At 39.8% G+C, this 16549-nt stretch overlaps 1 protein-coding gene across 1 annotated transcript in view; it reads right to left on the bottom strand.

Moving 5' to 3' along the window:
- The window catches only part of LOC111267335 (protein FAM13B), a 57237-nt gene that overhangs the window by 16741 nt on the left and 23947 nt on the right, over nucleotides 1–16549 (bottom strand). Inside the window, exons 6-10 of the mRNA XM_022845537.2 lie at nucleotides 14198–14426; nucleotides 13378–13950; nucleotides 12945–13114; nucleotides 564–890; nucleotides 147–360 (exon numbers count right to left, since the gene is read on the bottom strand). Coding sequence (XP_022701272.1) covers nucleotides 147–360; nucleotides 564–890; nucleotides 12945–13114; nucleotides 13378–13950; nucleotides 14198–14426 — 1513 coding nt within the window. The remainder of the gene's footprint in view (nucleotides 1–146; nucleotides 361–563; nucleotides 891–12944; nucleotides 13115–13377; nucleotides 13951–14197; nucleotides 14427–16549) is intronic.

Below are 16549 nucleotides of genomic sequence, written 5' to 3'. Positions count from 1 at the left end.
ACAATTATGATTCTAGTCACTTTTTTGTTACAAAGTTTGAAACAGTGATTAGTTCTTTCTTAGCTATCTACAACGCCCCCCTTACACGTTGGAAATTACTGAAACAAAAATGTTTAGAAATGGTAAAAAGCAATTTGGGTACATACCTGTAGCAAGCTGAAAGTCCTTCTCAAATGTACGGAGAATTTTTCGCAAGCGTTTTTTTTCAATTCGTGCTTTGCGCTGCTCCTCTAGTAGTTCAGGCAGAGGTAGCTCGTGGAGGTTACACGACTCCTTCTCTAGTGGAGTCAGTGGCGGGGAAGATTCGTGTCCACGGAGATCCGGATTCGAAACTAGGCCATTAAGAATGTCGCCACTCTCCTATGTACGAGCGACATGAAAATCACGAACGAGCATTTGGAAATTTTGACACATTGATAAGCGCTCTCATATAGTGGCGGAAACAAATCTTTGTTTGTATAGTGGACGATAAATCGACAGTAATAGTTAGACGTTTTAGCTCTATCGGCAGTAGGTATATGTTATTCTATATTTTTGCTCAGAGTTCCGAAAAGTTATCGTACCATATGGGCGGAGATGGCCTCAAAATCTGGGTTAGCAGCGTGCTGTAACGGTTGCGGTGTTGTCTGTAGAGGTAGCGACTTGAAGTCCATTTGAACATGCTCGATAATTGGCTGTAAGGTGTCTTCCTTAGCAGGTACTAATCCACCTGCGGAACCCTGGAATGAGCCTCCGCCAACAAGGCGTTTCACACTGCGATACCGCTCGTATAACGGGCGTAAGAGGTGGCGATCCGCACGTGAATTTGGACGCCCATGGATACTCTCGAATGCCAACAGAGCTTTCTGCATGCACAGTTTCTCCTCGACTACCTGCTCGCGGGTCATATCCTGGATGTATGAAAACGAGTATAAAAACATTTTAATAATGCGAACCCACTGAGATTACAAGAGGATGCAACAGAAGGGCATGGGTATGAGCGTTCGCTATTACACCTAAATACATAGAAATATTAGTGCAAACTGAAAAAGAAAAGCGGTCGCACACGGGACCAGCTATAAAGGTCAGACGTCTATTAAAAAAACATATATATATATATATATATATATATATATATATATATATAGGCGTGTTCTAGATAGTTCTATCTCGATACGAATTCGGCTTTTTGCGGAAATAATTTTCACCAATTTTGACTCCGATTTTTTTTTTAGTTAAAATTTTCGTCTGCAGAGAACTACACTCCGCAAACGTATCATCTTTCTTTAAAGCGGAGCCGACGGCAGTTAAAGTAGCGATTCCCGGTGTGCAAACCAACATTATAGAAGAGTTGTACAGCTACCCTTTGGAGGACTAACTTTACACAGGGTACAACACTCATAACTCGAACGCGTCGATTGCAAACTACGCTCAGGTTTTATAGTGACACCGATATTTTACGCCCTCATTGGTCTTTAAATCTTGCGTGAGTAATCGTGACCGACCAGAGGCTGATCCATCAAAAAGGGATCTACGAAAAAAGATAGAGCGCGCCACTCGCTATTTCGCTTCAAGATAAATTATGAATCCACAATACAACACAAAAATCAGAAAGGGAACAGCGCATTGTTTGAAACTGAGAAGCTTCGTGCTGCAACTGTAGTTATAAGTGTAGCAACTGCCGAAAAACAAAATTAGATCGAACAGCTAATAATACATTATATACGTTCTTGTTAGATAGACTATAAGCACGAACAGCATTTTCTTGGCTTAATGGATACAACATATATTTTCTAAAATACAGGCCAGCAGTCAATCGTTTAAGGATCAGAACGTAATAAAAATAAGCTGAGGAGTTATTGGGGTTACCATAAAATTAAGACTTAAGCACACACCCGTTAAATATTTACATGGTGACTTAACAAGGGTTGCGATTTGAGATGCATAGAAATATTCTAGGATCTTCTAGTAACCTTACAAATAGTACTATTATTATCGGAATTCTCTAGAACAAAGGAGATTCCAACATGAGACGGAAACAGTGTGACGAATAGGAGAACGATGGTGTCATAATTATGCTAATGATAGAGCCTAGAAGCTAACACTAATTCCCGTGACTTCTAGTAGGGCGCTGCGATGTTACTTTGAGCAGAGCTTTATGTGACAGATAATCCTAACTGATTCAATGACGCCAGCTGAGCTGTCAGTTCAAGAAGCGCTTTAAATTGTTTTCTGTTTAGCTCGCTTGTAATACTACCTAGTGATCTTACAATTTCTGGGGCCGCCAACGCAGAACCCGACATAGTTGTCAAAAAATTTGCACCCGGGCTGACGCGTTGGAAACACCAAACAGACGCACCAAAGCATTGAAAAACAAACAGTCACCGCTAGATAAGCAAATAAAAGGGGTAATTTTCACTTCAAGGCTGTAACATCAATATAACACATAAAAGTGAAAGTATATAGCTAGCGCCACAATGCCATTTGTAGGTCTGATTTGCGGAACAGGCGTAATCATGTAAGCAAAACATCACATCGGGACTAACTGATAGGACAGGTTTTAGTGTAAGTAATGAAAAAAATAAAAAAAAAACACAGTTGAAGAGGGCTTCGCGATTAATTTCGAAATTTTTTCGCCGGAAACGAGCCGTATAGACTAGTTCTTGTGCGAATGCGAAAAACGTTCCGTTTCTTATGTAGTTGTTACATTAATTATAGTTCTATCTGAAAAGTTAATATCGTCACTTAATTCTATATATAACACGGTATGTAATTATGTAGATAATTGATATATAACACATCATCGACATCTCGTTCAGATAGGATCAGACGTCACTGAATTGTCTGAGAACAGTGCTAATCTCCCTAAACAGTACGAGTTGTTTTGATGGCCGTTCTCATAAGGACGGCCCATTTGAACGTGATTTGTCTCTCGCTGAAGTTGTTTTTTAACTTCAATGTAATACAGCATCTTGATGCAACCGGAAATATGTGGTCGGCGCTTGTTGGAAGCCTCCAAGCAGAAATCCTGACGAGAAAGGTCAGAAAGGAGGAATTCGCTGGAAATGTAAGACGACGGCCTTGATTAGTCCCGTAGTGAAGAAGGGAATAAATTTTGCCTTTACTGGTACGACTATAAGAACACGTCCAGCAAGTGGCGAAGCTCAAGCAAAGATTGCATGTACTGGACCAGCACGCAGTTTATAAGTTTATTTGCTTGTTGCTACCCGAAACGGATACTTGTTCCAATACAGAGATAGAAAACCTTATCTAATGGTAGCAGAGCTTTAAATATAAGTTCATTACAAAAATTTACGCTAAGTAGTTAAACTTGCCGGTTCGGCTGCTTTGGCCTTTTGTGATCCGGACAAAGTGCTCTTAGTAGCTGTGCTCCTAATGGGAGTTAGAGCGCAACTCGAGATATCTTGACGATGGACATCGTGATGAATAGAAACTGTAGTTGTAGTAGATAAATAGAAAAATATGGCAGTACATCAGTAGGCTAAGGCAATGCAACAAAGTGCAGGAGGGGTCCGTACCGTAGATTAGTGGGTAACATGTTTGCTTGTAGGGACACGTGGTGGGTGGTCTTCATACTGACAGTCAGCCGTCTCATGGCCTAACGGCATTGCCAGACATAAAACTCAAAACTGAAGGTTTTATTATACGTTTATTCGTGGAAATTTAGCCCATAATAATTTGTTTCGGCAGACGTCCGTAGTAATTCAGCAGAGCAGTGTCTTTTACGTAAATTTTATTTCGTAATCTCAACCGGATACATTTCTTTACTGTCCGCTTAAGGTTAACACTTAAATTGATCTGATTTCTAATACAAAGTCTTTCCGCTCAGATCAAGCCAGTGGCGATCAATGCAGATACAAATTAGTGAATTATCTACCATTGTGCCTGAACCACAGGTAAAAGTACTTCGGTTCAATTTGAAACTTCCATCCTTGAATGGTATGTCGCCGTTTGATAGTCGATTAACTTGAGTCGAATTCTCAGATTTTTATTAGTTTTATCTATAAGAAGGTTACTTTTCTGAAAAGACTCTCTAGTTGATACATTATTCAGCAACACGCTTCTGACATCATCTACACCTCGTTTCTAAAATAGTAATCTTTATCTTTTACTATCTTTATTTTTAAACAATATATTTAGAGAATATTCGGTTAAAGCTAGTTTAGATTTTTTGTACAAAATAATAAATCGCGGATTAATACGATCTGACAGAGCGGCCATTCGTTTAAACTGTTCCGATGAGGTCACTGTCAATCTAAGCGACTATTATTCCGTCGATACAAAAATGACTTCAGTGTTGAACCTCCTAATTCTCCACATGCTCATTTATCATATGATATAAGACAAGTACAGAGTATTTGTTTCACATAAATATATAGAGTATACTTATACTCAAAATACTAAGACGATAATAAACCCATTATTTTTCTAGAGGGATGCTTTTGTTTAAGTCATTCGATATCCTTTTTTATGAGATATAAGTTAGCCTTTGTAAGATGTAATTGCGTGTACATTTTCTTTGTCTAAACGCGTTTGCCGCTTCTTAGGCCTGAAAGGGGTACGTGCAATGACGAACAGACCTGTATGGAGTTGTATCTAATAAGAACATTATTCATGGCAGCAAACGAAAATAACGACTCAATGATTAGGGAAATGCTTTTCGTTAAACCTATTTCGGTTGTACATTGAGCTATTAAACAACTTCACCTCATTTTGTTACATATATCCGAACAGGATATGCACATAGAGTTATGCTAATCCCAAAAATTCAGTGCTCTTAGTACATATTAGGAGGGACCGATGTTTACGGGGTGGGTAATAGTATTGAGATAATGTAACGTTAAAAAATAAACCTGTGTTAGCAACTAAACTGTATGCCCAGTTTGGCCGATAGCGACCAAAAATGACAGGCGAATAGGCAAATAACAGCTATTTCCGAAGATACTCATCTGTAACTCAAGGTGTCTATGTGTTCTTTGTTAAGAGTTTTTGTCTGCGATTGAATTGTAGCTTGACGAAAAATCGTCAACTCTTAGCTGATTTACGAAATACTTTATAGTACATCAAGGATTAGATGTAAGAAGTTAGCAGAAAACACAGCGCCCTTAGAATGCCTCACCCCGTGCAACACGAATTCATTAGAGTTAGGGAAAATGTGTGCCCGTACGAGCGATTGAATGAAGCGTCGAAATTACTGTCTGTTTTAGTTGACTAGTATAAAGCGATTCACGTTTTCTGCGGAATGTCACCATATTTGATGTTCCAATGATTGACTAATTAGTTACAATTTAGTAAGTCTGAGTCATATTTCATACAAAAATTCATAAGGATAATCTGCACTGAAAACAGGTTCAAACAGGCCTGAAATAGTATCTAAACAGCACGTGACTCCGAGAAGGTCAGAAAAGATTCACAACTCCTGGGAGCGGTTTGTGACATCCGTTAAAAATTAGTAGGATTATTGGAGTGATTCCCTAGGTAAGTAAAAGCACATGGTTAAGGTACACTTTGCACGATGATATCGGAATTTGTTTTTTTCAGACAGATAGCATTTTTCATTACAATCGATCACATTGATGAATTGCTATTTCACTTTACTCTCAGGTAGCTACGGTGGATACGGGCTAGATCAAGCCGGTGGAATGGTGGGACACATGGAGGGATAATACAGGGAACAATTCATCAACGAACCCGCGGATTTATCGCCGCTGGCACCGCTGTAGGCGGACACGGTGGTCCGAATGGGATACACGAATATAAATAGTCCAGTCTACATACGACTTCTTTAACTTGTTGCTAACAGAGGTAGTGCTCCGAGTGGGCAATGAATGTTTACATCTGGATGCTTAATATTGATTTTTGCATCTTTTATCTACAATAATCAAGATAGTTCGATTTTTGATCAAACAATTTTGGTTATGACTGACAACCCCCACGTAAGCGAAATATTTGATCTCAACTAATTTATTGCCTGTGCAAGAGTAGAAATTTCGGCCATCAAGCTGATGTACAAGATCATTATAGCTATAGACACAATCGTGTGCTCTTCAAGGAAAGGGTGTATTCGATAGGCCAGGCCTACGGCAAAGAACGCATATGGCGAAACTCATGAAATGAATTTTACTGGTTGTGGCCAAGGCAATTCATATCAAACTAATGATCATTCAAACATAGCCCACGACGGGGGTTACGGTGCTTACAATGGCTATGGAAGTGGTCGATACGCGAACTACGAAAATCACGTAAGTGATTCTTAGGCTTTAACGATAACTGACATAATACGTAGACACAGATAGGTACGATGACAGCCAATTAAGCTTTCAGCCCGGTGTGAAGAGACATCCGTTATTAAATCCGTTGCAACGTTTAAATACACAATATATGTTCTGGCTTAGCTACTCTTTCAAAACGTAATTTACAATCTAAATAAGACTCAACAATTTTTTTGTTGGTTGTAAGCATATAATAACCTCCTGCTTCTGCTCATCAAAAGCCCAAAAATACGATCAATCTTTTGATCTAGCTAACAATCTGTTTAACTAATTGTGGCACTACCACAGTGTCTCTCGTAAGAAAAACGCGTAACCGACTCAATATCAGTGAAACCTATATACTTCTATCCGTGCTTTCGTTTAATAATAATTAGCCAAGTTTGCTATGAGATCTCCTCAATTGATGAATGGTAATAAAATCTTAAATTACCACGTATCGTTAATTGAATTTACGACGTAAATTACCCAGAATGAAGGTACCATCGGTTAATAGGAGGTGCATACCCCATACTGTGTCGCTGAAGGCGAATCGATATGGGGAAAATTAGGTTGATAATATATACCTTTAAACCTGATTGCACATAACATTGTAATTAAAACAAAAACCAAATTATTCTTCTTAATAACAGCATGTGCTGTTTATCGAACATAAGTATTTATCTTTAGTTTCGGACAATATATTATACAAAGGCTAGTATATAATGTGATCGCCATCCCGTGCCTGTGTGGCTCTTTTCTCCACCAGTCTTTCCAATATTTTGCCTATAGAAATGAGCAAATCATTTTCCCAAGTATTATCATCATGACCATTAATGCTACTAATTTCATCTCTCGACGAAACGAACACGCAAAACTATCACGCTTTGCCATAGTTACTCTGAAGGTTTGATTGATGTGAACTACTTCCATCAATCGGCTGTTTCCACACCCTACCATTCGACTATAACACTACTAGGACAATACGTGGATTAGTCGGCGTCGAGTAGATAGGTTGTCGGATCTTTTAGTGTGCCTGAACTTTGTTGTGCCTAAAATGCCTGAACAAGTAGAAGCCCTTAGCTTCAGGGAAGAGCGCCCTTCAAAGATAACATTCAGGGGCATACTTTTTAATCATCTAGCCTGTTAAAGTAGAAATTGCTTTTGTAAATTTAGTAGCTTTCACACATACATATATATATATATGACTACCAAGACGGGCATCACTTAAGTAGCGATGGCAACTAAAACCATGATGGAAACGAGTATGGAGCACAGTAAATTGTACCATACACAGCTGGATACGGAACCAGTGGCGTACTTGGCGAATCTGAAATTCATTATGGCGCCGTACAACCTTACTTGTATAAAAGAGATCATCCCACAGTGGGATTCTATTACTAGGAAAATTCAATTTCATTATTTACAAATCATAATTGAAGCAAAGACTAAGCGTATAAACATTTGCCTCAAAAAGTACTGCTTATTTATATATTATTATTATTAAAAGCTATTATATATTATTAAAGGTTTTCTTGTCAACTAATCACATAGCTATAGGCATGCTTTAGCTTAAAAATACCCTTATCTAAACCCGATAGTAATTATGTGTATTCCTCCTCTTAGAAGCTATAATTTTATGGTTATTAGAAAATACCATCGGTATCTTGCACATATAATTCAATCTATTTGAGTGCAAATAAATTAACTTGGGTGCATGTTACTACAGAATAAGCCGGTCAAATACCACATTGCTGATATTTTTTCCATTTGCTATAAGATGGCGACAGATCCCAGTAGGTAGAAATACTCTCTGCGAATATGAACTCCAACGGGGCCTGCTTATAGTTATAAGACGTATAACTTATAGTTCATAAATTGGCAAATACGAATTCCCTAAGTCACCTGATCCAAACGTTAGACAACACGTAACAAAGATATCTGATAAATCATAACTTTGCCAATTTGCGGAGCGAAAGAAGCAACTGCTTTATAGGTTAGAAATTAGCTGCGTACGAATCTCTACATGACTTGTTCGAAACTTCTACTTTGAATGAATTAACTTGAAAAATAATAGACTAATATGTATTTTGTGGAGGCATTGGCCTCATAAATGCGCCAAATGTGCCCTATCAGGAATTTTATGAGACCATTATCGTACAAGTTATTGATATAAGCATACCGTTTCACACTGCAGATATATTGCCTCTGCGACTGAACTGGTTTGTTTCGGCGGGACCCCCGAATTGTAACTTCTCCCGTAGCATATACAATGTTTTGAAAACCTAATTTGTCATGTGCATAATATACATGTGGACTTTAAAACACTCTTGTTCTGGCTTTCCTTTGGCTAATTTTTTGAACAAATCAAAGAACGTTTCCGCAGCTGAAACCAGAAGACATTGTTTATGTCTTCTGCTTTCGGCTGCTGGAAGAAGGCTATCATAAATAGAAACTGCTGTCTATAAATAGCTTAATACTATTTTGATTATTCGTTTACTCCAAAACTCCCTACTTCCAAACATGAATTTGCTCAATATTAAATTTTAGCATTTGATTTGCAGTATCTGTAAGGCATGTATTTTTTTTTTATTTTATCGTGGTCATGTTTTCGGCAAGCTATATAATTATCGCCGGAATTTTGTTAAATAAACGCCTTGCGAGAATGTAGCATCGCTACGTTTGATGTTATGCAATTTATGGTAATACTTGAGTAGTGATTGATGTGTTTTACGACGGTGCATATTTTTGAAATCCACAAAAAAATTATAAATTCGCACTCTATATTTTAGAGGAAACTTTACATAATTGGAGGGGAGCTAATAATCTAAGGAACCGATAGAATACAATGCTCATACCTTGTAATGACCACGTAAAATTACCTCGCAAGTGGATTATCCTAATAAAATCATCAAAAGGCTTTTTGCGTTCGGCAGTTAATTTATGAACCTTCGTTTGTTTTTCACGAGCCACTTTAATTTAATCGTGTCTATTATTGAAAAAAAACCTGACCCTTTGTTAAACTTTCTTATAGCGTTTATTTTCTAGCGTAGCAAAAATGTTCCTCGAAACGATCCGTTGACACAGAAGCGATCCAGATAGATCATTGCTGTTTCTTTGCTTTGACGAATCCTTTTAAACGAGGGCAGAGTAGCTAGCGCTATTATCGAATTATTATCGGTATTATGTCTATTGCACTACGCTGGTCTATTGTGTGGGTCAGTAAAAGAGTCAGGTACACACGGTGCTGGACCGGAAGGTCACGTATAACCTATGCGGACACAACAGCAGCTCTTAGGAAAAAGAGAAACATTCTGCTTGCTCCTCTATGTTGACGTCGAACATTTTTCTGTAGTCAGTACAACGCCGGCACATCCGTTGACCTGGACATCAGATGACTATGTCAAAACAGACATTCGTGGTTCAAGAGGGCATCGGAACAGTGGCTGAATTTCATGAAAAGTTTTATCAATGTTTCATCATATCATAGCCAAATGTCGGAATGCTTCTAGTTACGAATAACACCTTGCTACTTATCGTTAATAATACAGATGAGCCTACCGCATGAGAAAATATTTGACTCTTCATTTGTTTTGCAGTCGTTTGTCAAGCCATCTGACAGACGATTCAAGCGAAGGATAAATCAGACTCTCTGTGTTTTTAATAACTTAAGTCTTTTACTGCCAAATTTTTAGTACAAAACCAAAGTCATGAATGCAACATGGCTACACGTTCATGCTAACTTTGCCGCAGACATCACCATAACCCACTACTTTGAACCCATCTATTTGTAAAATGTTTCACCAGGGGCTTTGCCCACTGGTTGGTAGATGGTCGTACTGCGCACGTGATCCTAGAACATCTCTAGCGCAGTATATTGGCAGGTATCGAATCACGAAATCCATTGACGGAAATATTAGTAAAACCGCAGACCGTGACGTATACGAACGAGTCGGTAGACACTTTCTCGAATAACGAGCTAAGTGTACACGCTGCTGACAAGTAAGGTGATGCAACGGCAGCAAATCAATGCCTTTCACCAAACCAAGTATATGTGTTCACTAAAAATTCGGCGCTATTACAGCAGTTTTGTGTGTTCCAGTATGACTTGAATCACTTTCCCAAATGGGTCGATCAATGATTTGTCGTGATTGCATGACGAATCTTTATTAATATAGTACAATTTCCGACGCTTTCGTAGGCAAAAGTGTCTTCGGTAAATAAACAAATTTTTCTTGTGGAAAACTGACGAGGCAGATAAGCCTTCCCAACGCACGTTTTGCGATTCGTCTGCTTTTCGCCTGAATACTGAGCTAATTTGGCTGTCTGCTCCTGCTATGTTTACTTGGGAATGATCGCCGCTTCATCGCAAGCCACCCACCGTGTATGCGTTAACAGCGCTTGCCTGAGATACATAGACCAATCTTAACCGGCATTCTTGAACCCAGCGTGTTTAACAAGCATAACCAAGGTGCTAAATGTTTATTTATTTGGTAAATATAACAAAATGGACTATCTTTTATTGGGTTGAAATATTCACAGTTCTATAAAGAACAAGCTAGACAGATGCGGAGGAAAAATATCTAGTTTATTAAAATAGGTCTACTTCTATAGCTTGCTTAGCTGCTTAGCTTAGTACAAAATACGCAAGCCCCAGAACCCAGCCCTTTCTATCACGAGGATACAAGGACCTAAGAAGGGGAAGAGACCAGCATGAGCGTGGGACTACCTCGACCTATTTGTCGTATCTTTAGCTCTTTACTGTACTTCCGTCGCGATATATAAATAAGATATGCGAAACATATATTCATTGCAATATACGCTTGCGTACAAGATTCAAAAGCTAGGTCATCAACCTGTCTAATCTGTTAATCCTGCCTAACCTTAAAAGGGACAGGATGACTGCTTCGACAGCAAAAATGCTGATGATAGTACAGGATTCTGCTGGATCGTTTGGAATAAAGTTTAAGTTTAGCTCCATTCTTCGCATCTGCTTTATGTTTCCTTCAACCACATATGATTCGAACGCATGTACTTCAAATTGAAAATAATCTAGAAGGATTTTTGGCCACTGGGGCATTCGTTGACCTTTGTTTGCTACTGATGGTACCACAAGTTAGTTTTTATGATTTTTGATCCTGGCGCCTTTTTACATAGAGCATGAACCTGACAGCTTTGCATCGAATCTGCAAATTTTGTTTTAGGAGCTTAGTGAACAATAAAAAAGCCCACCTTTGTTGAATGACTACGTATCTTACGATGGACGTACATCTGTGTCTCAGCAATCTCAAAAGTACTGACATTACTGATAACGTCGAATTACCAATAATCCCAAAAGACTGCATGCCATGCCATCGGACCAGTTGCCTGGACCGATGAACTAGTGTTGTTAAGTATTGAATTACTATTAGAAACGTGAACATTTTTAATTACTAACCCATAAAAATAATTGAAGCAGCGAATTTTTTTCCCCAATAAGAAAAATTCATTTCGGTGATGACCATTAATAATTAGTGAGCATTATGCAAAGCACAACTAAGAATGTAGATCTATACTATGGACGCGGTTTGCAGCGTTTTTAGAAGTCCTTTATTCTCTAGGACAGGCCTTGCCTGTTTTCCTTCGGCCTTGTTCGGCAGTCGACTTACGAGCCTCAGCCAGCGCGTATAAGCCGTTGTGTGTCAACCTAAAATAAATCAATGTTTGCTAGATAGCTAGTATCTAATGAAGACTACGTACGTATGTAGAGTTGGATACGAAGGCACACAAACAAAAACCAGCTAGGGAACACTAACAGGAACGACGGTTGATATTCTTACACTATTTAAGCAGATTGAATGCTAAGCGGACGTACTCAGCGAAGCAGCTCCTTAATTTATACCAAATTAATTATATTTTTATGACCTGAATCTACTGCTATTAATACAACGAAAAACGGAAGCCACACAGGTAGATGTTATTGCCAATATTATATTTCAAGTCAAACCGAATGGCACAAATCAATGATACTTGGGCTAAAATAACGCCCATTTTAGCATGTAATCATACGGCAATACCGACTTTATTCAAATCAATATACGACCTAACTCAGCGATCATATGTTGTCAAACTACAAGGGACCACTAAAAAACAGTTCCGAAAGCGTAAATGATAAAGATTTCACTATAAGAAGCGAAATTACTAGGCTTACGCTTTGAGCTTATCATTTTTCGATGTCCCGTTGCGCCGAATAGATGAGAAACAACGACGCTGATGAACTAGACATCTATGCAGGAATATACGTATATTACGTATATATCATATAATAAAAAAACAACGTTTGGCTGCTAGTGTCTGTTAAGATTTTATATGGGGTGAAAAAAACAAACTGACGAGTAGCTAACTTCTCTCCTCATTTCATACAAACTTCACTCAGGCACAGTGATTTGGGCGCTGCTGACTCATTTTTGGAGTCAGCAGCAATATTGAAGGCAATATCAACTCTCTTTTTTATACTAATAATCAAATCAGTAACTAATAAACTTTGTCCTAGTACGTGTCCTACTAACTCCGTAAAATATAAATAAAGCGTATCTTAAGAAATAACATCGTAAAGACCACTTCGAGACTGTTAAACTATATGGTTTACTGCAAAAGGCAGCCTAACTCCTTATCTAACACTAATGCGACTGGTAGGATGACAAACGTTGCTCATACCTCTACCCGTTCGGGCCGACAAGCACACCGCCGCAGATCTGCCAGGTTACAGAGTGTATTATTCATATCGCGCTCGAGGTTTTCCAGCCGCTCCCGGCCTTCAAGGGGGCAGAAACGCTGCCAGTTGAGACATACTGACTCCGTGAGAGCATCTTCTTCGTTCTGTAGAACTGCAAATACACGTACTTTACATTAGGGTTTTTGCATCATATATACGAAAAATAAATGCCACGTAGAAAACCCGGCGTGGTCTTATTATTACACTGGCAAGATGTTATAATGACTTTTTAGAACGTTAGATTTCAATTGTTGTTGACATGAGCAGTAAATGGTTTCTAAGCGAAGAACTTATTCAACTGCGTATGCGGGCTGTACTAACACTTCACCGCTTTTTACCGTTACGTTTTAGCGGCCTCTAACGTTTGGTGCTAACCTTTCATTTCCTTTCGGAGATTTGTAAACTCATGAAGTAGCTCGCGACACTGTGCGTCATTCATCTTTTCGGCGTGTGATGGGCGGTGACCACAATTAGCTTCGAAGGCTACCTCGAACGTCTGGATCTTTTTCTTGAGGGCTCGCATTTTCTTACTCAACTGTCTTTGCTGGTGCTGCTCGGAACTGGAGCCTCTATCAATCGCTTTACCGTGCCCATAGGCGACAGCCGCACCAAGAAAGTCGTTTTCTCCAACAGGCGGTGATGGCGGTAGACGCATTTCGTCGTCAACGAGATGCTCGCTACGGTTATTCAGATAGCCACGAAAGGCCGATGGTGACAGTGGTGCCTCAACCGAATTAGTTTTGTGGAAGGGTGTTGCTGGTGTCGCCAGGCTCCGTACAATGGGCCAAGAGAAGCGATGTTCAGATAGCTGCGGTTCCTCACCGTGAGCCAGATCCAGTGGTGGCACCTCACTGCTGACATTTCCGCCACCGCCGCCAGATTCAGGTGGAGGCGTCACCGGTGGGGATGGAGTTACACCACTTGTCATTGACTCCATTGAACTTGAAACTAATTCGTTGCGATACAAGAACAACGAATGTTATATGACAGTTAAAATACTCTTATCGATAAACCCCGACGAATATTTAGACGTGTTTATTTAGTATTACAAGGCTTAAGTTGACATTTTTAATAACATAGCAGGTCTCAGAGTTTGATCTCCTCTCACATGTGCTTTATAAATATGAATATTTTGATGAGGAACCTACGACGCCGTATTCATTGTGCCTAACGACTTCACATAGATAATAAATACCTTTGTCGATGAATTCCATGCTCTCTGAGGATACGCTAAGGGTGTCGCCTGACGCGCTCTGGTACCTTTGAAGCGTAGAACTTGGCTCTCGAGAAGATGAGCTTTTTACTGAAGCTTCCTTGGAATCCTTTCTCGTAGCGCCAAGCACGGGACGCTGTTTTTCTTGATCCGAGAAAGTTCTCTTCCTACCACACGGCTGCCAGCACGTCCTCTCGAATTCCCGACAAATCTGCAAGGAGCCAAGCAGGCTCTTGAGTTTCACCTGAATCCAGGGTCGTACCTCATGAGAATCGCCTTGGCCCGCTCTAACAGTAGGTCCCATTATGTCACAAATCAAAATACAGTTTGCTACTTGCTAAATGTATCCATTCAGCAAAGTCGTCCACGATATCAATTGATAAATGCACCATGAACAGGCACGCAGATCCAGGCTGCTGCTGCGGAATAACTTTGAAGATAAGTCAACAACTACAACAAAGATAGCACCTTCTGAATGTAACAGATGTTGCGGTTGTGAAGCGCAGAAAGTGTGTATAAAGAAGATATATCGCGATGTCTGTGCTAGAGTACTAGTAAAGGCAACAATGTCACTCTTCTCTCTGCTGGGTCTGCACTCGCAGCTGGAGGAGAAGTGGTGTTTTTGAGAGTTCTGATGGCACGCGCGGGGCCCGTTGCAACAACAACAGTCCATCATCGTCATAGTTGGAGAGAAGGAGGCAGGTCGGGAAGAGGGACCAGAGATGTGTGGATGGAGAGACTGAACCGACGACAACCGACAACAACAGCCACCGCTGTCCCAACAACCGCAGTCTACGCCATTGGCAGAGAATTTAGAAGTAGTGGTAGCAGCAGCGGCAGCAGTAGTAGTAACCAAGTGCACATACACAAATAGGCATTGCTGTAGACACAGGCGGATAGGTAGTGCGTATTCGCATCGGTACAGACATCATGATCAACAATAGCGAGCGAACGGAATCTTGCGCGGCGCAAGAGTACGCATGCGCTCGACCGTGTCTGCGTCGTCATCATCATTATCAGCTTCGCGGCCATCAGATGAACCAAACGCAAGAAGAAACCATGGCTACTGTCTTGATCTGAAGAAAATACATAACTGTGAACAATTACAACAATGATCACAATTATGGCTGCAGCGATACTTACAGGCTCGCCCTAAGCTATCCTATAAACACGTCCGCAGACGGAACGAGAACGTGCTACTTTTTGCTTTCTAGTCAACGATAAATGCGTTATGAAGTACCTAACTGAGATAAGCACTTTATTAAAGCATGAACACATAGAAAAAAACATCCGGGATAAAGCGTCGATTGTGTGGCAAACTTTGCGCGTTTCAGAAAAACGTTGAAACGCCACTTAGACGAGTTTTGCAACGAAAACGATTAGAGTTGAAGTGTCTGATTACATTATCGATTACTTTCTCACTGAAATCCGTAACAGTGAAAGTCGACTGGACATTTGATGACAACTCGGCCTAGCAGAACGGAAAGCCGTGACGTCCTTCGATTAATCAAATAACAAGATGCTTGCACCATTCTTTTGGACATAAAATTGAAGCGAAACAGTGTAGCCTTTCAACGAAATGCGCGCTGCGCTTGTCTGATTAACATGTTTCCTACTTGAATTTGCTTGCGGTCACCTTTCTACTTTAGTCAACTAATAGAGAGCATTCTGTTTGGGGAGTTCGTTTTAGACTGTCATATAGTCATTTCTTGTGAAAACGCTAACCGTCACCCGATGCATAGATAATAACAAAGTTTAGAGCTAGCTTGGAAAAGCCGTTGTGACATCGTACGAGCCGGTTTTCTATATTTACACTATTCGAGAACGACGCATCCGATAGACGTGTTAGTTATGCAATGACAGCCTTGAAACGCCGATACTACATTGATCTTGCTTGCTTGATTAGTGGCCCACAGCTGTTTTTTAGTTGCGGACCTGTTGGCTAGACGCGGCCTGTTTAAGTCTTTACCATCGTTTCTATTACAATTCAAATCTAAATAGATATTTTTTTCTATCTGCGGGTAGAAACGATTGGTAGCAAACAAATATGTACTCACAGTCTTGTGGAGGAGGGCTTAGACATTAGAAGACAGACATGGTTACTGAAACGGGTCTATTGTTCTACAATGATGACGTTACAGAACCGATCATTCGAAATCACCTACACGATATTTCTTCAATGGTAGCACATTTTTTAGTTTATTCAAGATTATGCTACATATTGCACAACTGAATGTAGTTCCCGCAACATAATCGTATTTAAGCAGTAAATAATTCATCGATATTTGCTTCAACCTCACCGACCTTTGTCTATAGTTCAGCAGTAAGCACTAA

Source organism: Varroa jacobsoni, unplaced genomic scaffold (assembly GCF_002532875.2).
Source record: "Varroa jacobsoni isolate VJ856 unplaced genomic scaffold, vjacob_1.0 scaffold_1170, whole genome shotgun sequence".
Lineage (NCBI taxonomy): Eukaryota > Metazoa > Arthropoda > Arachnida > Mesostigmata > Varroidae > Varroa > Varroa jacobsoni.
The sequence above is the reverse complement of the archived record's forward strand: the minus strand, read 5'-3'. Positions and strand labels throughout refer to the sequence as shown.